Below are 22,883 nucleotides of genomic sequence, written 5' to 3' on the forward strand. Positions count from 1 at the left end.
GTATGAAATTTTTAATATTTTTACTTTACACTTATTGTTGATTTCGTGATTTTGTAATGGATTTGAAGAACATGTTTAAATAGTAAATATAATCAAAATGTCAAGAATAAAAAAAAAATAAAAGGAAAAAAAAAAAAAAGTTAAAGCAAAGTCAAGTCTAAGAAAGAAACATCACATATTAAAAAAGAAAAGAGAGAGAGAGAGAAAAAAAATCAAGGATGAAGAAAAACCTTCATTTTCCAACTTAATTTGTTATAATATTTTCAAATCCTGAAATCTAGTAAAAGTTATTTGACCGTTATCATGCAAAACGACTTTTGTTTTTATTTATTTATTATTACTAAAATGTATTATTAAAATCTTATAAACTAAAATGTAAATTCTGAAACATTAAGGGAGTATTTGGGGCAAAAATTATCATGAGATTAAAATAATCACCTCTGGATAAATACTATTTCAAACCCCTATTTGATATAATATTTACTATTTGCTACTATATTTACTATTTTATATTCATCAATTTTTTTTCTAATATTTACTATTTCTTTCTAAAACTAAAATAGTCAACCACATGTTATTATAACCCAAACTAAAACAATTTATGCCCAAATGTAAATTATTAAAATCTAACTATAATAATCTTGAGTATAATAATCAATTTATTATCCTAAACGCCCATTTGAAGACCAAGTGTATCAATTCTTAGAAATTTGAAAACATAAAAGCACATATTTAAAAAATCCAGCCAAACACACATTTTCCAAACTCAGAGACTGGTAAGGTAATTTTGTAATTAACTTAAAATATATATTCATTTATTTATTATTTTTTTTTTTTGTTAAAGCAACATATATAATATATTCAACTTGAAATCTAAACATAAAATAATATAGATTTGAATGACGGTGCAAAATTCAGATAAAATTAGACTAATATCCTTGTTTTTAAAAGTATTTATAAAAATATTGTTACTTTCAAACTATTTATAAAAATATTGTAGTTTTTTTTTTAAGTTATCGAGTCTTCAAAATTCGACCAACCTATGTCGAATTTTGAAGATTCGACCTTCATTCTATTTTTTTCCCATTAATTTGACCTCCATTTTTTCTATTTTTTAATTTTCCATTATGTTATTATTTAGTATATTCCACTTTACATTTTTTAAATTTTTTATTATTATTTTTTAAACCATATTAACTTAACTCTAAAAAAAAAATTTTAAAAAAATAACAATATCTCATAAAAACAATAAAGTGTAAATTAAAATATGTCATTTATATAAAAATAATTACAAAAATCAATGTGCCCCACAAGGCGGACGTCGTCAACTTCGAGCTGGTTGTCGTTATCATCGTCGACTTCGAACTTGAGATTGCTCTGGTACCTCTATAGGCGCTTCATAATATAAATATTCATTATGCTCTCCACGACCCCGACCATGTCCGTGCACATATGAAGACGATGGACTACCCTCTGAGTCATAATGTCCTGAACCAAATGCTGACATCATCATCATCGGACTAACATAATCAGTTTGACTCTACGTCTACATCATAGGGGCAACTCTTCCACATTGTGGGCAACCTCATCGTACTCATCCTCTTCCCGAACATGTCCTCTACGTCTAGGAGCTGGTGGAGGAATAATAGGTATATCGTACATATAATGTATCTTTTCCATATAGCTCTAGTTGTCACTACATATAGCAATAACCTAGTTCGGATCATTCGCAACATCGTGGAGTCTACTGCTGTTTGATCCCTATGAATTATAAAACAATTAGATAATATTTAAAATAAATTTAAATTAAAAATAATTAAATAACATTTAAACTAAATAAAAATAAAAATAAGTAGATAATATTTAAAATAAATTTAAATTAAAATAATTAGATAATATTTAAAATAAATTTAAATTTAAAATGATTAGACAATATTTAAAACAAATTTAAATTAAAAATAATTAGATAATACTAATTTATTTACCCGATGACCCACAACTGCTCTCGGATGAGTGACACAGTGCCTTGTGATATTATTATGCCATCGCACTACCAAATGTGCAACTTTTTGGACCAATCTCCAGTCAAGTCAATATCATGCAGTTCAATATTACAAGGCGATGGGACATTCTGCTGAAAACCGAATTGTCTCATCACTGAAAATGTCATTCACCAATGTGAAAACATGTGAGAGGACTTATCGTTCGCCATATGTTTTGACCATTTGTACAAAAATTGGGCAAAGTGTGTATAGAAATTTTGTAGGGCTCCTAAATAACCTGAAACACAAAATATCATATTGGAAAACATTAAAGACAAATACAATAAAATTGTGTAAAAAATAATCTATTTGGTTTAGTGTTAATGTACCTGATCAGGTTGAAGCAAATCAAACATGTATCTATCCTGGCTGACTATATGTATGACTGTCTTAGTCACACAAAAGTTCTCTCCACTAAAAATTTTAAATTGATAATTTAGATTCAAAATTAATTAGATCATTCATATAAAAATTAAATTGAATTAAAATAACATACCGAGAACCGTAGGCTTGTCCAACTAACTGAGCGTCATTTACATGTTGTAGTTGTTGAGCCATTGTTGGAAACCGCTCTCAAGCCCATAGTTTCAAAAGTATGAGAGACCTAGCTATGTCGCGAACTTTCAGGTCTTGCTTTGCATAGTTGTCCATACAACCATGCCAAACATGCTCCACCCCACGAATACCGCCCTACATCATAGATGTTAGCTAATAGTGGCAGAAACATCGAGTGAACAAAATGACTTGATTTGTAGGAAAACAGATTTCCACCCATCATTTGTAGTAAATATGCTCGCGCATATCTTATGACGGTTTCCTCGTCTGCATCATCCGCGAGCTCACGGAATTGCGTCCTTAACTATATCAAACTTAACCTTGATTCTTTAATTTTCTCGGCAGGTGGGGTCACACCGAGGTACAGTTGACAAACTTGTGATCAGTCATCATACATCACTCCGGTGACCAACTCATCGTCAAAAAATAACCCCAACAACACTTATATGTTTTATAGAGTGATAGTGCACCATTCAACAGACATATGAAATGTATGCATCTCAAGCCTCCATCTCTCAACCAAGACTGTGATTAGATGTCCGTCCAACTGAATAAATCCCAATCTCGACCATGCTATCTAGTACATTTATATCAAAATCACTAAATGTATCTGAAGGTAACTCATGTTCACGACCATCGAAATCCAACTCTTCAAATTCGTCGTCCCTTTATGTTCTGAAATCTCTATATTGATTGTTAGCCGTCATATCTTTATTATCACATGACAATGCAATTGACTCTGGATCAAGATCAATATATTGGGTTGGATCTTGACTAAATTATGCATTCAAGTTTATATAAAACCCTGTCTTATTTACATTTACATACAAATGCACTAAATTCGAGAGTGGCATCGCGATTGAGAACATTAAGTTCGTAGCCCGTGCATTTGGAACAGGGAATGACATAGACCTTACTTATCGCGATGGTTCTAAGCTATGATGTCTATATATTATTTCTAACTAATTTGTTCTCATATCTACACTAAGTGACATCCAATTGTTCAAATATAATTTCACTGTTCACATTTATACTAAAACCCTAATTGGTGGTTGGTCATAGTCAACTCTATCAATACTATCAATCATATTACCATTTTTAAATAACATAAATCCCAAACATTTGTCCGCCATTTTCTTAAAAAAAAAAAAAAAAAAAAAAGACAAACAATACATTACTAATTGTTCTACTAATTATCAATCTTAAACAAAAACAAATCACAATAGGAAATATATTTTAAAAATCACAATAAGGTAAACTTTTTAAAACTATTTTTAAACCTAACAATAATTTGAACTTTTTATAACTATTTTTAAACATAATAATAAATTAAACTTTTCAAATATCATAAGAAAAATATACAAAAAAATCACAATAATTTTGAATTAAACTAAAAACATTAGAGTTTTTTAAACTATAAACATCAACTTTTTAAACATAACAATAAAGTAAACTTTTTAAAATGTTTTTTTCAAATTTAATACAATATATATATATAAGAAATATATACAAAAAATCACAATAATTTTGTACTAAACTAAAAATATCAAACTTTTTAAACATCACAATAAAATAAACTTTTTAAAATTATTTTTTCAAATTTAATACAATAAAATAAAATAAAATATTATAAGAAATATATTAAAAAAATCATGTTAATTTTGTATTAAACTAAAAATATTAAACTTTTCAAATTATAAGCATCAACTTTCCAAACATAACAATAAAGTAACTTTTTAAAACTATTTTTTCAAATTTAATACAAATAAAATAAAATAAAATATTATAAGAAATATATTAAAAAAATCACAATAATCTTGTATTAAACTAAAAATATTAAACTATCTAAATTATAAACATCAACTTTCTAAACATAACGATAAGATAAAATTTTTAAAACTATTTTTTTCAAATTTAATACTAAAAAAATAAAATATCATGAGAAATATATTTTAAAAAATCACAATAATTTTGTATTAAACTAAAAATATTAAGGTTTATGAATATCAACTTTTAAACATAACAATAAATTAAACTTTTTAAAACTATTTTAAATTATATTTTCAAAGTAAATATTAAAAAAATAAAATATCATAAGAAATATAGTTAAAAAAATCACAATAATTTTGTATTAAACTAAAAATATTAAAGCATAAACATTAACTTTTTAAACACAACAATAAACCGTACTTGAATACAAACAAAAAACAAACAAAATATAAATAAGATTAGCATGTTGGTATAACATAATATAAATAAATTAACACTAATAATAACTACTAAGACTAACACTAATAGAGCAATAACTACTAATATCAATAGGTAAATATTATTGAATTCAACAACTACTAACAAAATTAATATGATAGATTTACTAAATATAAAAAAGTTAGTAATAAATAAACAGTAAACTCACGATTTTAATAATGGTTTTACTTTTTTTCCCCAAAGTGACAATGATCTCTCTTTTATTTGCTATTTCCTATCTGGCAACAAAAATTATGAAAAAACAAAATATTATGAGAATATGGATCTACAATGAAAACTATGAAAAAAAACAAAATATTATGAGAATATAAGAATATTGTTAATGTTATGTCGTTTTTGTTCTTTATTTTCCAAACAGCAACAAAAACTATAAAAATAATATAATAGTATGAGAATAGGAATAAAATTTACAATCATTTAAAAAAAATGAAATTTTATATAGTAAATGTACAAACATCACGATTTAATGGACGAATGTGGGAGAATAAGAAGATTTAGAACAAAAAATGGAGTGATAAAGAAGGCAGAAAAAAAAAGGTAGAAGCAAACTTGTGGAAGTAAATGAAATAAGGCAGAAGCAAAACGAAAGAAGGTAGAGGCAGAGAGGTTTTGATGTGGGAAATGAGAAGGGGGAAGGGATTAAAAACTTGTAGGTCAAGTTTTCACCACGGGCTTGACCCACGTTGGGAATTAAAGACGAATGGGATGATTCACTACAGTCCCATTTGCTGCATGCTGCTGATTCACTGCCATGAGCGCAACTTTATTAGGTCTAGGGTTGAACCATCGACATGGAATAAGTAGATTTGCATTTATTAAGGTCGATGGTTTAACCCTCGATATCCTCTTTCAAATTTTAAGGTCGATGGTTCAACCCTCGACATTTATTTATTTATTTTTAGTCGAGAGTTCGACCATCGACTTCTTTTTTTAATTTTTCTAGGTCAAGGCTTCAGCCTTCGACCTATGAAGCACAAATACTTCACATGAGACAAATAATCAGTATCAGACACGTATCGGATACTGATACTTTCAGATACTTTCTAGATACATATTTGACACGCGATTTGACGTATCTATACTTCCAGATACTTTTCAGATACATAACTGATACGCAATTTGGTGTATCTATTTCTATGCATATTTTTTTTAAGAAAAAAGACAAGTAACTATCTAATTTTTCCCAATCTAAAATTATGCAACCTATTTAAAAAGCTCACTACTCGAGTCAGAAACTAAAAGAAAAATAAATAAATAACGGACCAAACCCTAAACTAAAATCATTTAATCTCCATATTCACATTTGAGTCCCTACAAAGTTCACAAAAATATAAACCATTTGGATATCTTCAACAATAAGTTATTTGTTTATCTTCATACTTCTCCCTTTAATCTTCTTCTTTGCAATATGAGTAACTTTTTTATTGCATTTTATTAAATATTGTACTTCAACATCTTAAATGTTGTTTTTTTTTTTGTATTGTATTTATGTGTGTGTATTATATTTTGTAATATTGTTATTAACTTGTATGCTAAATTTATTTATATCCTAGATTTTTTCTAAAGAAAAATAAAATGTATATTCAACGTAACATCGTTTTAATAGAAATATATATATTAAAAAAATAGCATCCTTAGACGTATCCGATTGTATCCGTTCATGACCGTATCTATATTGGTGCTTCATAACTTTCGACATATATTTTTTTATTTTTTTTAGATAACCTTATACAAAATCCTAACATTGAAATCTCTAAAACAACTATATTTTCCTAAATACTTTTTATTACCACAATATTAAAAAAAAAAACTCCCAAAATTCACGGTACGACGGGGTCAAATCGGTAAAAGAGCTGAAAGAGAAAAAACAAAACATAAAGAAAACTTCCCTAATATTAAATTGATTAATACGTGTATTTACCTGATTCATCGAACAATAAACATAAAGAAAAAAAATCCCGTGCTATTCGCTGACACCCAACATACTGAAGAACCATTCGCCAATGGGGCCCATGACCACTTCACTCTTCCAATCCACTTGCCCCACGTGTCTATCTCCCCATATTTTCTTCGGTCCCATAACCGATTAATCCGACGGCCCAGATTCTCCATCCCTGCTCCGGCGGCCCCATTTTTTCTTGTTCTCGAGTCTTCGAATCTCAGTTTCTAACTAGAGTTTGTGGATTTAACCCTAGCTTTGCCGTGTTAGGTTAAAGAGACGACCGTGAAGAAGAAGAAGAAGAAGAAGAAGAAGAAGAAGAAGAAGAAGAAGGTATAGGACTGACTACCGAGCTTCTTTCAACCAGTGAAACAGAGAACGAAGAATTGGGAGGGTTCTGTTTCTGTTGTGAACGAAGAAATTTTCCCCCATTTTTGAGGACTGGACCTTCTTATTATTCTTCTTGGCCTTTCTTTGATTGAATCAGACTCATTCATTGCTATGCGTTACGTTCTTTGATTTTTCCCTTCGTTTCTCTCAGATCTCTACTTTCAGTGAGTTTCTCCTTCTGATTATGGTTTTTTTGTTTGTTTGATCTATTAATGGAATCTGAGGATTTATGTTCGTGGTCATTTCTCTTGTAATTTTTGCGGAATTTGGGGATCTGAGGATAATGGAATGGGGAATAATTGTTTTTCTTTTTTTCGTTCGTTTGTTTTTTTTTCTGCATTGCGTGTGAGATGATATACTGGCATCATGGTTGTTTTTAATTCTTTTCTTCTTCAGTCTTCAGAGAACAATCTGGACTGAAGACCAATTTATTGAAAAAGTGAGCCGCAATTTATGCGTTTTCTATACTCTGTCTTCATTACATTTAATTTTGAAGTAGAGGACTTGCTATCGTGTGTGTTAACTACCAGGGGATCTAAAAATGAAAAGAAAATACTGATCTATGAAATTTTATATAGACTAATTCAATGGAACTTTGGTTGAGTTGTTCTTGATTCTTGCCTCTGAGTTTTGAAGCAATCCATTTAGACATGTTACTGTTTTGCTTTCTTTCCTGGAAAACAGTCGGAAAATCCATACTTTTAGTCGATACTAATTTAATTTAATTATTATTTTTTTTTATTGCTTCACTGTTGTAAATACAAGGGGCTTGCGCCGTACCACAATTTATACATGGTTGGGTCTAGTTGCCATGAATTATCTTCTTTTATTTGGTTATTTTCTTAAATAAATCTAATATTGGGTTTCTTTGACAGATTGGGCTCTTCATATCCTGTTCAATGGGTAAGTGGGTATAATATAAAGTCTTTCAGCCTCTTCTGTTGCTGGTTTATTGTGGGTATTCCTTCACTGAGAATCTTTAGTGGGATTTCCTTACTGCGTCGACCGATTAATGATTGTTCGGGTACAAGCATTTGTTGTAGCTCATTCAGCATCGGCTATAGAGTTGGGCATTTCTTTGGGGGAGAAGGAACTCTCTTCCATTGCCTCCTCTTTTGCCTGCTGCCGACACTGTCTGTGCACATTTGTAATTAATGCATCGTAAATTGGATAGCCCTGTCCAGACTCAGATGGCAGTGGCAGCAGCCTTTAAGAGTCCACTCAGTGGAGAGTATGGGGGGAGCAAGAGGATGGAAGGAAAACAGCCTACAGGGCGGAGAAGGGTCTTTGTGCAAACCGACACTGGTTGTGTCCTTGGGATGGAATTGGATCGGAGTGATAATGCTCATACCGTGAAGAGGAGGTTGCAGATTGCACTTAATGTACCAACTGATGAGAGCTCTTTGACATTTGGAGATATGGTACTCAAGAATGATCTCAGTGCTGTACGTAACGATTCTCCCCTCCTTCTTACACGAAACATTTTGCACAGAAGCTCGTCGACTCCTTGTCTCTCACCTACTGGAAGGGATATTCAGCAAAGGGATCAAAGTGGCCCTATTGAGATATTGGGGAATTCAGATCGCTTTGTTAGGACAAAACAACTGGTTGGTGAGATTATAAAAGCTATTAAAATTGGTGTAGATCCTATTCCTGTTCATAGTGGACTTGGTGGTGCATACTATTTCAGAAATAACAGAGGTGAGAGCGTTGCGATTGTGAAGCCTACAGATGAAGAACCTTTTGCACCAAACAATCCAAAAGGGTTTGTTGGTAAAGCTCTTGGTCAACCTGGGTTAAAAAGATCAGTGCGTGTCGGGGAGACTGGATTTCGTGAGGTTGCAGCTTATCTTCTTGACTATGATCACTTTGCTAATGTGCCTCCCACTGCCTTGGTGAAGATTACCCACTCCATCTTCAATGTCAATGATGGAGTAAATGGTAACATGCCAAGTAAGAAGAAACTGGTTAGCAAGATCGCATCGTTTCAAGAATTCATACCGCATGATTTTGATGCCAGTGATCACGGAACTTCCAGCTTCCCAGTAGTGGCTGTGCATCGTATAGGCATTCTAGACATTAGAGTTTTTAACACAGATAGGCATGCTGGAAATCTTTTAGTTAGGAAACTTGATGGTGTTGGGAGGTTTGGTCAAGTGGAGCTTATTCCTATTGATCATGGACTCTGTCTGCCCGAAACGCTAGAGGATCCATATTTCGAGTGGATTCATTGGCCGCAGGCGTCGATTCCGTTTTCAGATGATGAGCTCAAGTATATCAAAAACCTCAATCCATTTGAAGACAGTGAGATGCTGAGGATGGAGCTTCCCATGATTCGTGAGGCTTGTCTCAGGGTTCTGGTTCTCTGCACTATCTTCCTGAAGGAGGCTGCTGCATTTGGTCTCTGTCTTGCTGAGATCGGCGAGATGATGACTCGAGAGTTTCGTAGCGGAGAGGAGGATCCCAGTGAACTGGAACTTATATGCATGGAAGCTAGGCAGCTGATCGAAGAGAAGGAGGTCTTATCCCCTCGGATTGATTTAGGCGATGAGGAATTTCAATTTGATATTGACTGCGATGTCGAAGAGTCGGATTGTAGCGAAGAGATAGAAGCAGATGATTTTTACCCAACACCACCATTCCACTTCAGCGTCGGTGGTGGTATACATGGTCGTTTTCCTCTTTGTAAACTGGAGGAAAGCATCGAGGAAGAAAATGGCGAGGAAGATGAGCGAGGGGGCTTCTCCGATCCGTTTTCTTCTGATAGAATTCCAACTATTTCAAAGCTTTCCATGTCACTGAAGAATTCCAGTCTAGGTGAGAAGAAAAAGAAACATAGCAACTACTTTGGAACAAGACCTGAGAATGGATACATGATGACAAATACATCTTCTGGGCACAGGAGTGCAAATGAACAGCTTCCAGCTAGTGTAACCTTTGTGAAGCTAGCTGACATGAATGAGGATTCGTGGTCATTGTTCTTAGACAAGTTTCAAGAGCTACTTCACCCGGCATTTGCGAAGCGAAAATCTGCTACTCTAGGTCAGAGGCAGAGGCAGAGGCTTGGTACATCTTGCCAATTTTGAAATCGAGCAACCAACCTTGTTATCATTAGATTGAGCCAAGAAAGAAGGGCAGAAGAGTTGTTGATCGATGATGATAGCTCTGATAATGCAAGGGGTTTTTTTCTGATTTATCTCTCAGAGATTACATTTAGAAGATCAGGGTCAGTACTACTACTACTTAGGTTCTCTATTGTAAATATTGTAGCATCAACTTAGTAGATTTGGTTTTAGTATTTTCTTTTTCTTTCTTCAAAATTACTTTGTTCTTCTTAGCTGCTCTACCACCTTGTTATATAAATAACTTTTTGAACAATAAATGTTAAGAGAAAATTATGTAAACAGGAAGATGTGCCAGTTTTTATTTATATAGAACTGTCTAATGGATTTTCACTGCTTAACAAATGTGAGTTTTGGTAAAGCTGTGGATTGGTTGTAATATGTAAAGCTTTCAATATGTTTATTTCAGGCTATTATTTGAAATTGATTCTGATGTTGGTTAAATCCAACAAAATCTCATAAAAGATTCCATATCACATGCAGAAACATTAAAAAAGAAGCAAAATATTTGAGGAGATCAGCCAAAATGGTGGTTGGAAATGATTGGAATGCATCATCAACCGACGTGCTGATTACGGACATATAGAAAATATAATATAATAATATATTTATATAACAATATTAAATATATAAAATATAATATAACATAATATAAGTAAAATTATAAATTTGGATAATATGAAAATTAGTAAATTTTAAAAGTGAAATTCTCACGTCTATGACTTATATGGACATCAAACATGAATAATTACAAGACACATGACAACATAAAAGTGACATATGAATACTAAACCATAGACATCTATTTATTATTATAATATTCATAATAGAAACTAAATTATTATCAACACCAAAAAGTGAATTTGAATAAACAAAAGAGGGGCAAGATTTAAGAGTCAGTCCAAAAACAAATCTGAAAACTGTGAGGAGGAATATTAACGAAGGAATATTTATACGGATAATAATTGGATGGCTATAATAACCTATGTTTCCACCTCAATTCGTAACAGTCAAATAGAAAAGCAAAAGCGTAGTGCGGTGGACCAATGACCTAATGCCACGTCAACCCTCATTATATTCAAACCCACAACATTAGTTAGGAGGCTTGTCCCATCATTTTTCACAGAAGTGAAATGTCATGCTCATGGTAAAAGTCGAGTAACTTCGAGAAAAAAAAATTAACCCCAGATGATAAAAGACACAGTTATAAGGATTTGGAAAATTTTACATTTTAGTTGATTGTAAAGAGTAAGTGCTTTTGTTCTATTACATACATTTTTAATCCCATATTTTTAAGAATAAATTTAAAAGATTTCTAAATAATTATTTTATTATTTTATATAAAATATTTTTAAATTCATCTCCTCTCTATCCTTTTCCCACCCTCCTTGTTTCGATTTTTTTTTCGTCTCCACCTTCTTTTATATTCTTCTTCAATCTTTTATTCAAATCAGCATCTGGAAACTATAGTTGGGTTAATATAAGAAGAAGAAGGCATAAGGAAAAGACCCCATTTTTTTATTTTATTATTTAGCCCATATTCTAAGCTCATCAACATTGAAAAAAAAGTCATATTTAATCATTTTCCATTTTTCAGATGACCCGTGAACGACTTCGGGGGACCTCGAAGTGATTAAGATTGGAAATGTGTAGATCCTTTCATAAAGGAACCATTGAGAAGTTGTGTAGGAAATGTAATCAAACATTGTTTACAATCTAAAGTGGTGACAGTGTAACCGCCTAATGAATAATGGTTCAACGATTTCAAAAGTTTAAGTTCGAGGGATAATCGTGAGTTCGATTGCCAATTACGTATCTTTATAGTTTGTGTGCGACTAAAGTCATTGTTTTCAATTGTCAAGCAACTCATAAATCTGAGAGTACTTTGAGTATTAGAGTTTATATGGTTTGACACCATGTTAGTGTTCAAATTCCTTTGTCTTTGGAAGTATTTGGTCTATTTTTTTTTTTTAAAAAATACAAACTTATCGTTAATCTAGTTTTTCAAATCAATAGATGAATAAGAAAGAAGTAAAAGGACTCCATTTTTAATTTCATTGTTTAGCCGAGTTGGAAAAAAAAAAATTTAAGCCCTTCATTGAAGCAAGATGGTATGAATTGAAAATGTATAATTTGTAGCAATGGTTAGGAGAAGAGAGATTTGAGAATTTGGGATGTGTTTGGGGCAAGGATTATCCTAAACTAGAATAATCATCATCTTAAATACTATTTTGCATTCCCCAATTAGCTATAGTCAATATTATTTCAAAACTTCTATTTGCTACCATATTTACTATTTGCTATGGTTTTTACTATTTACATTTATTATTTACTAAAATAGTTTACACCCTAAACACGTATTATATAATCCAAATTAAAATAATCAACATCCTAAACACAAACTATTATAACTCAATTATAATAACTAGGATTATAATAATCAATTTTTTGTCCCAAACGCGATGTGATATTTAAAATGAGGAGATGAGCACGTGCAAGGATTGAGGTGTGGAGTCAGGTCACGTGCAGTTGCCAGATGGCAGGATTTGATTGGGTGTAAGAATAGAATAAACGAAAATGAAGGGACCCGGACCTAACGCGGATAAAGCTTCTTCAAAACGCAACACAAATCTTAACCGACCACCGGCTTTTGTCCCCCTCTTGTCAAATTTCTGATATTTATCTACCTCCCATGGGCCCAAGTTTGTGTTTTTATGAATTCTTTTTTTTCTTCTTTTGTCTAATAAGTAATTATATTTTAAAAATGATTATTACATTCGTGTTTGACTAAAAAGGTCAAGATTTAACTAGAAATTAAATACGGACTCTTCTTTGTTATTTCTTATTTATCAACAACATTATTATTATTTTTTAATAATGATTGTCAGTAACAGTGAAGAAAATAATTTTAAAAAAACAAGTTAAAAAATTGTATGACACGTAGATAACAATTTGTATCTTGTATTTATTTAGTCCATAATTATTATAAAAATAAAGCAATTTGAAAAAGCAGAAGAAGCTTCCCAAATCCCACCGTCCGTTGCATAAAAATTAATTAAGTAGATAAATCAAGAGAGAGCATTTTATTATTATATTAAAAAAAAGAGCCTAATCCACAATTTATTCTTTTACATTAATCCACAATTAATACGACAAAATCCTTAGCATTGTAATAAAACATAATTTAATCAACACATATTTTAAGTACAAATGTAAGGCTACCCATAACTTTCAATAAATTATTTAATCATATTAAAAAATAGAGGCGGTTAACTTACCAGTTTAGAGTATGAATTTTTATATTTCAATTTATTTTCTCGGTAAATTTTAAATTTTATTTAATTGGTAAAAAAAAAAAAAATCAATTTTCTGTCGAGTTTTTAAACTTAGAAAAATATCAATATAATTTTACTTTAGATATTATTCGGTAATCGTTTTGTTTTTTATTTATAGTTTTTAAAAATTAAACTTGTCTCTTCATTTTTTATAATAATTGACATGTTTCTAAAGTACAGTCACTTTTGTGTTGAGTTCTTAAAATTAGAAAATGTCTAATATAATTTTGTTTTAGGCATTATTTAAGAACCATTTTATTTTTTGTTTTTGGTTTTTGAAAATTAAGTTTATCTCCTCATTTCTTATTTAATTTGCATATTTTTTTAAGTACAATAATTGAATTTTTAATCAAATTTCAAAAACAAAAAGAAAATTTAAAAAACCACTTTTTTTAGTTTTTAAATATTGGCTTAGTTTTTCAAATCATTGATAAAAAGTAGATAACAAATGAAGAAAATTTGAGGTGAAAGTAGTGTTCCTAAACTTAATTTAAAAAAAAAATAAAAAAAATAAATGGTTACTAAATGAGGCTTAAACTTTTAATTTTATGTTCAATTATGTTTCTAACTGTTTTTTGAAAAGTTATTAATACATAATGTAATTTTTTTAATATAACATCAAAACATAATTCAAATATCTAATTGAACACAAAATTAAAAGTTAGAGATTTATTGTACATAAAACTTAAAAGCTTATCGACTAAACTTATCGTTTTATCTAGTTGATGACATGATGCACACAGATAATTTAATATTATGCTATTTTTTTAAAACTTCGATACGTCTTAAGGTATCAAGTTTATGACAGGCTTGCACGATACCAATATAAAACCTCTTGATTTCAAGATATTATTTCATTTAAAATCCAACTTGAAACTATCTAAAGAATATTTATTTTTTTCTCTCTCGAAATCATACTAAAATATATGCAACTTTTCTTAAATAAGTAGAGAAAAATAGGCAGGAAGAAGAGGAGAAAAAACTGCAGATTGATGAAAGAATATAGGCACGATTTGGTAATCTCGAAAGAATATATTCAAAATTTAAAACTATTTGTGTTTTTAAAAGCTGTAATTTTTTTATTACACATTTTTCAGTCATCATAAAAAATAATTGTTAACCAAATTACAAAACTCAAAAACAAGTTATAGTTGAAATGGTATTTACAAACTTAATTTTTAAAAATAAAATAATTATCGAATTGGAACGGATTCAATTACAGTTCAGGGTATAAATTAGATTTAAAAAAATTTATGGATGTAGTGGCTTATCACTTGTATTATTCCTTAAAAGAACCACTTGAACCTTTAATCTAAATTATAAATTTAGTTAAATTTAGACTTGCATGTTTGTGTCTCTTCGATTCTTAAATATTAAAATTTATTTTATGTTATTAACCTATTCAACCTATATACTACAAAGAAAATTGAAGGTTTAAAATGGTATCAATTTTTTTTATCTAATAGATTAGTTAATTTTTAAATACATATTAGAGAGCTCTTCCATATTAAATTAAAAACTCCACGACTTATTAAATATTTTAAAATCTAAGAACTAATTAGATATTTTTTAAAGTTTCACTACAAAAAATCGAACTTCTCCTGACATCACAATTCGTCGGGAAAGGGTGAAAAATGCATTGGGAGAGGCTCTCCCAATGAATAATGGATCGTCAGGAGTTTGTTAGGAAAAAACTGTCGGGAGAGGAACTCCCGATGCTTGAAAGGACGACGTCGGGAGTTAGTCAAGGAACTCCTGACGCATGTATAAGGCATCGGGAGTTCCACTAACTGCCGACGCCTTATATACGGCGTCGGCAGTTGGGGAACTCCCAACGCCCTATACATGCATCGGGAGTTCCTCAACTAACTCTCGACAGTGTTTTCTACGCGTCAGGAATTCCCAAACTCCCGACGATTATTTCATGCGTCTGGAGTTACAAGAGCTCCCGATGCAATAATATATGCGTGGGGAGTTCCTTCATTAGTTGAAAATTGTCTTTCAAATATTTTTAATTTATAGTTTATAATTTTTTAAAATTTGATATGAATAACCTATAAGACTTAATTAACCAAATAAAGATTCACATAATAAATAAAACAACGAATGAAGTCCATACTAACAAATAAATAAAAAATTACAATATCCTAAAATAAAACAAAGTCAATACTAGAACTTCATAAACATTCATAACACAAATACATAGAAGAAATAAAATAAAAACAACATCTAGAACACGTCTGGAACACAACATCTTCAACAATCGCCCAAACTCATCTCCGAATAGCATTCTACAATAAAACAAAAACATTCAAATGTCATAATCGGTAAACATCCACAACACATTAGAAATTCGTAAGCATTCATAAACACACAAGAACTCCAAGTTCAACGACAAAACGAGTGTAATGAAACTCTACCCACCCCTACAACAAACATGGAACTTCCTGAACATAAAAAAATACACAAATTTCATAAAAAAGAACCAACATACATAAAACTCAAACCCTGTCTCCAAAATGGTTTAAACCAATCTCAACCCACCCCCTATAAAACATTAGAACTTCATAAACATTCATAAATACACAAAAACTCCAAGTTTAATGACAAGACGAGTATAATGAAACTCTACCCATCCCCCACGACAAACATGGAACCTCCTGAACATAAAAAAACACAAAAATTTCATAAAAAAGAACCAACACACATAAAACTCAAACTTTGTCCCCAAAATGGTTTAAACCAATCTCAACCCACCCCCTATAAAACATTAGAACTTCATAAACATTCATAAACACACAAGAATTCCAAGTTCAACGACAAGATGAGTATAATGAAACTCTACCCACTCCCCACGACAAACATGGAACCTCCCGAACATAAAAAAATACACAAATATCATAAATAAGGACCAACACATATAAAACTCAAACTTTGTCCCCAAAATGGTTTAAACCAATCTCAACCCACCCCCCACAACATATTAGAACTTCGTAAACATTCATAAACACACAAGAACTCCAAGTTCAACGACAAGACGAGTGTAATGAAACTTTACCCACCCCCCACGACAAACATGGAACCTCTCGAACATAAAAAAACACACAAATATCATAAACAAGAATCAACACACATAAAACTCAAACTTTATCCCCAAAATGGTTTAAACCAATCTCAACCCACCCCCATAACATATTAGAACTTCGTAAACATTCATAAACACACAAGAACTCTAAGTTCAACGATAAGATGAGTGTAATGAAACTCTACTCACCCCCACGACAAACATGGAACCTTCGAACATCACAAAACACACAAATATCATAAACAAGGACCAACACATATAAAACTCAAACTTTGTCCCCAAAATGGTTTAAACGAATCTCAATCCACCCCCACAACACATTAGAACTTCGTAAACATTTATAAACACACAAGAACTCCAAGTTCAACGACAAGACAAGTGTAATGAAACTCTACCTACCCCCCACGACAAACATGGAACTTCCCGAACATAAAAAAAATACAAATTTCATAACTACAGGATAACACATCAAAAAACACACAAAACGACAAAAAGCACATCAAAATCCTGTATTTGGCTACAATAACTGCAGGATAACCAACAATTCTTTATCATAAAGCTACGTAAGACATAATTACTTTGCTACCATAATTGTAAGATAGCAACATATTAGACAACTAAATAATGTAGTAATCATACCTAATTCGATGGATCTCCTCTCTATGATCGTATCATGTCTTCAATCATTTTTTTCATTTCTTCCACTTGTCTTGCATGATTCTCTTTCATTTGTTTCTAAACGTCTTCAAGTTTCTTAATCCTCGATCAAGACTATTCGAAATTGGCTTTCAATTCCTCCATTCTCTTCTCCATTCCTTGAGTAGATGACGAGCTTGATGAGATGCTACCCTTTCTCGACTTAGGTTTAGGGCCCCAACCTATGTCTTTTGAATATCCGGGTCGTCTACCCAAAACCGTTTCACAGATTTCATCCCCTGTTAATGGTTGAGAACCTTCTAGAGTGGGGTTGGATTGTAATTCCAACATTTGATTCTAGACATATTAATTAAATGTGTAAGAACGAGCGACTAAAGTTAGAAATGAAAAACAACATAATGGTAAAGCAAAAAATGTTACATGTACATTTTCAGCTGTCTCGTTCACGAACTTGCCACCTTTAGAGTGTGTTTCCCTAAATAGGTGAACACGTCCTATTTCTTGACCTTCCTTTGCCTGCAACTCTACCTAAATTGACAAGAATAACTTCGATCTGACTACGTGGTCGAACGGTAATTTCTCTCTATTCTTCCTGTTCGTCACATACATTTCCTACATTTCAACAAAAAAAAAAAAAAAATGTCAAAAGTGTGATGTATTAGTAAATGCAGCAAATGATACATGCCCTAAATATTATACCCGAAACGCTTCACTCTCGAAGCGGTCACACAAAAAATACCAATCTTCTGGCCTATTTTTAGGCCAGCTAGGCAAGTTGACACGTGCTTGCTGAGGATCTCCACATTTTCTGTAATGTCTGTGCAAATCCGCTCTAAATTCTTTGAAGGAGTTTTGCATTTGATGTTCTATAAAACGGTTAAGTTGTTGACTGGACAGATCAAGTTCGAAATGAGGCTACAAAAGAATGAAGGAAGGATTAGTATAGATAATGTTCATGACTCTTAATCTACAATTGACTCTAAAAGAATAAACTTATAATTACTTACCAACAATTGACTCCTAGCCAATTCTATAAACTCGTTTGGAACCTCAACAAAATTATGACATCGTACTAGAAATGTAGATCTCACAGAGACACCAATCGCATTATTAAATCGTACCGAATGTTGAGATATCGGTTTCGTCTCCCCCTCATTTATCAGATTATAATTTTGCCATATTTTTGGACGTATTTTTCCAATTCGATGTTCCGCGAATGCTCGCGTTTCCTCCGAGTCGATACTGAGCTACTATCTGAGGAATAAAAATTTAAAACAGTTTATGATGAGTTTCAGTTAATAGAATATATTTCAAAATATACTAATATGAAGTATCATCCACAGAAGATCTCATGTTGCCTAGATATATCTCCTGAAATTCTTCATTAGCCTTCTGTTGCCTATTAGGGATTGACATCGTATCTATACAAACACAAAAAAGACAAAACAATATTAAATTAATATGAAATACGTGTAAACAGAGAAAAAGAGAATTGAGTAGATACATCATTACTCATCATTGTAATCTAATTCAAATTATTCATCAATACTTGAATTGTTATTGAGAGAAATTGTTCTTCATCATCATCGTTTATGAAGTCATGATCACCATGTACAATAATTGGTCTTTCCACAACTGTAGGATCAACGTCAACTCTGCATAAAGTAACCTCCTCAACGATTTCATTCACTTGGACTCCACCAACAATTTCTAGTAAATCTAGTTATGCGTTTTCAACAACATCCACTTCTGGTACATCCCATATTCGCTTATTTTGGACTACTTGAACAACTTTCCAATTGTTATCATATTTGATGTCATCAATGTAAAACACTTGTTGTGCTTGGATAAAAAGATGAAAGGCTCATCGACATACCAAAAGTGTGATGTATTGATCGATTTGTATCCTAAATCCACATGTGGATATTACTTTTGTTGTTATCTGTGTCAAACCATCTACTTCAACAAGAAAACACGTCTTCTGTTTGCATATTGGAAATCTAATACTTTGTCTACAACACCGTAGAAATTTTTATCCACACTTACGTTCTCACTGATCTTCCTGGCCACTAGTACTCCACTATTTTGTATAGCTCGACGATTATCACGCTCTACAGTGTGAAACTGTACCCCATTAACAATGTATCCATTGTAAGAGCACACCTCAGACGAAGGTCCCATTGCAAGTGAAAAGAAATCATCGGAGATATCTTCTCTCTCGCGCCCTTGTAGAACCTAATAATTAATTATACATTAAAAATGATTAAAAATGAATTGTGTCTCAACTATTGGCTACAAAATGATATGTATACCTGAGATCTGAACCAATCAGGAAATTTGCGTTGATGTTTTATATATAAGTCAGAGGTGCTTTGAGCTTCACGACGAATTAACCTCAAATGTTGCTTACAAAATTGATCATTTGAATGTTATATCAAAGGATTTACCCTAGAACTTAGAAAAGAAAAAAAGTTTGAAACGTACTTGCAATAGTCTGTTATTTTTTTACAATTGTCGAGAATGTATCAATGTGCAATACGTTTTTCCTCCACTGATAGCATTCGTAAAGTTGACGCCTCTAATGGTCGTACCCTTTGCCTAAATAATTCAAATTCACCAAATATCTCATGATCGGGAATGTTATCATCATTTCGTTCATCTCTATTGAATCTCATTTCAATCCCACTTAGATATCACGAGCAAAAGTTCCATGATTCATTCATTGCATATGCTTCTGCTATAAACCCCTCAGGATGTGTTTTGTTCCGTACAAATTGTTTTAATGTTCGTAAACTTATTTCAATAGGATCATTCAACTGTAACTAACTGGACCCACCACTTTGGTTTCATATGGTAGATGAACTACAAAGTGTACCATTACATCGAAGAAGGCAGGCAAAAATATTTTCTCCAACTTACAAAGTATGACTATGATGTTTGCTTGTAGTCTGTTCAAATCACTTACACATATTGTCTTTGCACATAAGTCGTGAAAGAATGTACACAACTCAACAATAGCAATGGATACGTTCTTCAGTAGGTATGCTAGAATACCAATAGGGAGTAGTCTATAAAGCAACACATGACAGTCGTGTATTTTTAACCCCGATATTTTCCATCTTTGTCATTCACACATTGTGATATGTTAGACATAAATCCATTGGAAAATTTTACCGATTTCAAATACTTACAAAACAAAATTCGTTCACCATTAGTTAATGTGTATGCCGCGTATGGTTTTACAAATCTGTTATTGACCTGTGTCAAGTGTAGGTCCTTTCTTATCTTCAAATCTTATAAGTCTAATCGAGCGTTCGTTGTATCATTTCTTATCTTGTAAGTCTAATCGAACGTTTGTTGCCCACCAAATTGTCGCATATGTTTTTTTCAATATGCATTACATACAATTTATGTTGTAACAATAGTTTGGACCAATATGGAAGTTGGAAAAAAAAAAATACTTTTCTTAGTCCAGTTTAGAATTCGTTTTCTTTTTTTATATTGCTTCAATGGGTGTTTGCTAAGCACAGAAAAGTTTAGCGTATTTATTTGTTGTAAGATATCTTCTCCATTTATTACGACTGAAGGAGGTCTACGTTCAACTTTTCCATCATGTTGCCTACTTCGACGCCAACTATGATTCTCTAGAAGATAACGTCGATGTCCCATAAATGATATTTTCCCTCTTATCCCGAAGGACGAATTATCTTCTTTGCATATTGGACATGCTTGATAACCTTTTGTACTCCACACAGATAGGTCACCGTACGTAGGGAAGTCATTAATCGTCCATAATAAGGTAGTATATAGTTGAAAAAACTCACCAGTAACAGAATCATAAGTTCACACACCAATTGTCCATAACTCTTTCAACTCTTCAATCAATAGCTGCAAGTAAACATCAATTTCCTTTCCAGGAGATTTTAGACTAGGTAAGAGCAAAGACATGAAGAAGTTTGTATTGGATTTTATGTCCTAAAAACTCGCAGTTTGTAAAATGATAAACATTTTCTATCATCAATATACTTGTTATTGATCTAATAAATTGTATGAAAGTCTAAATCCAATAAACTAAGACCCATGACTATTGTATGAGTACTTGAACTTTATGTGGAGACATAAGAGTGGATCAGATTCGAATAAATAGTCAAAATGATCTATGGTACATGAATGAGGTTGGGTACCTTATTTTGGTAATACCATTGGATGCGGCCTACTATGTAGTTATTACAAAGAGTTGTAAAGTAGTACATATGATGTGATCCTAATTCTTACATGTTATGACATGAGGAGTGGGGGCGTCCTATGCAATGAGTTTGCATAAGATCCGGACCAAGAAATAAATCACTCTTACTTTATAACGCTATTTATTGTTTAAGACTGGCTATTTCACTTAGATGACCTAGGTAACTCGATCTTAATCCTAAGCTAACTATGATCTCCTGTTTATTCAGGATTGCTCTTAGATTTGCATAGTTGAGGGTTGGTTCAATAACACTGGCTAAATAAGACTCCCATTTCAGGGGTAACACCAGATAGATAGCTGGGGACATAGGGTGCAAGATGGAGTTCACGCCTACCCGATTTGGGGATAGGAGAAAGGTTGTTATGTCAAGTACTGAATTCAGGTCTTGAACAATGGGCCCCACCCTCTCATTGGGCTGAGAGAGTTTGGTTTAGTGATTGGATCACAAATCAGTTATTCATTAGAGGATTAGTAGAGACTTGAGGAATAAGACGTAATCTCGAGTAAAATAGATATTTGACCCAGCCGTTATTACGAACAACCTGTGAAGGGTCGACTTGCTGATTATGGTTAAATCACGTGGACATAATATATCTACAGTGAGGGGAGTGCAACTATGGGCTTTAGTGGAATGACCCATTAGTTAACTAATGGAGATTAATCTGGTCTAATGAGTTTAGCCAATTAATCTCGGATCGTTGGAGCCTATGATCTATAGGTCCGCGAGATCCCCCTATTAGCTCGTAACAGACTAGCTCTAAAATAGGGTGATAAATTAATTTGAAACATTGAAATTAGAATTAAGGGAATTAATAATTATATGAGATATAATTATGTTTAATTTTAGAATTAAACATTATAAGAGAATTTATATATTTAAATATGATTTAAATATATATAGATGGATATGTGTTAAAATTAATTTAATATTTGATATTAAATTAATTAAGTTTTATTTATTAATTAATTTATGAAATTAATTATTATTTTTTCATTTTTAAAATCAAATAGATTTATTAAATCAAATTTTGATTTTTAGATAAAATTGAAAAAGAAAACAAAAACACATTTAAATAGAAAAATGGATTTTTCCATTATCTATCACTTAACTAGCTCATTCATGGAGCAACCATTTGGTCTTGTCTTCTCCAAGCATGAGCTGCAACACATGCAGCTCTTCTCTTTGCATGTTGATCTGCAATATAATGAGAAGATTGGAGTGAAAATCGAGCATGCAATAAAAA

At 31.8% G+C, this 22,883-nt stretch overlaps 1 protein-coding gene across 1 annotated transcript; it reads left to right on the plus strand.

Annotated features, from left to right (window-relative positions):
* Positions 1–6,958: 6,958 nt before the first annotated feature.
* On the plus strand, positions 6,959–10,598 carry LOC120075390 (phosphatidylinositol 4-kinase gamma 5-like). Its single transcript, XM_039028738.2, has 2 exons — positions 6,959–7,358; positions 8,070–10,598. Exon 2 carries the CDS (start codon positions 8,349–8,351, stop codon positions 10,278–10,280), a length of 1,932 nt encoding a protein of 643 aa, XP_038884666.2. The 5' UTR covers positions 6,959–7,358; positions 8,070–8,348; the 3' UTR covers positions 10,281–10,598.
* Positions 10,599–22,883: the final 12,285 nt, after the last annotated feature.

Source organism: Benincasa hispida, chromosome 4, assembly GCF_027475165.1.
Source record: "Benincasa hispida cultivar pf3 chromosome 4, pf3_genome.v1.1, whole genome shotgun sequence".
Taxonomy (NCBI): Eukaryota; Viridiplantae; Streptophyta; class Magnoliopsida; order Cucurbitales; family Cucurbitaceae; genus Benincasa; species Benincasa hispida.

Excerpts from the sequence above, each read along its gene's own strand:
- LOC120075390 (XM_039028738.2), top strand. The coding sequence starts at position 8,349 with ATGCATCGTAAATTGGATAGCCCTGTCCAGACTCAGATGGCAGTGGCA.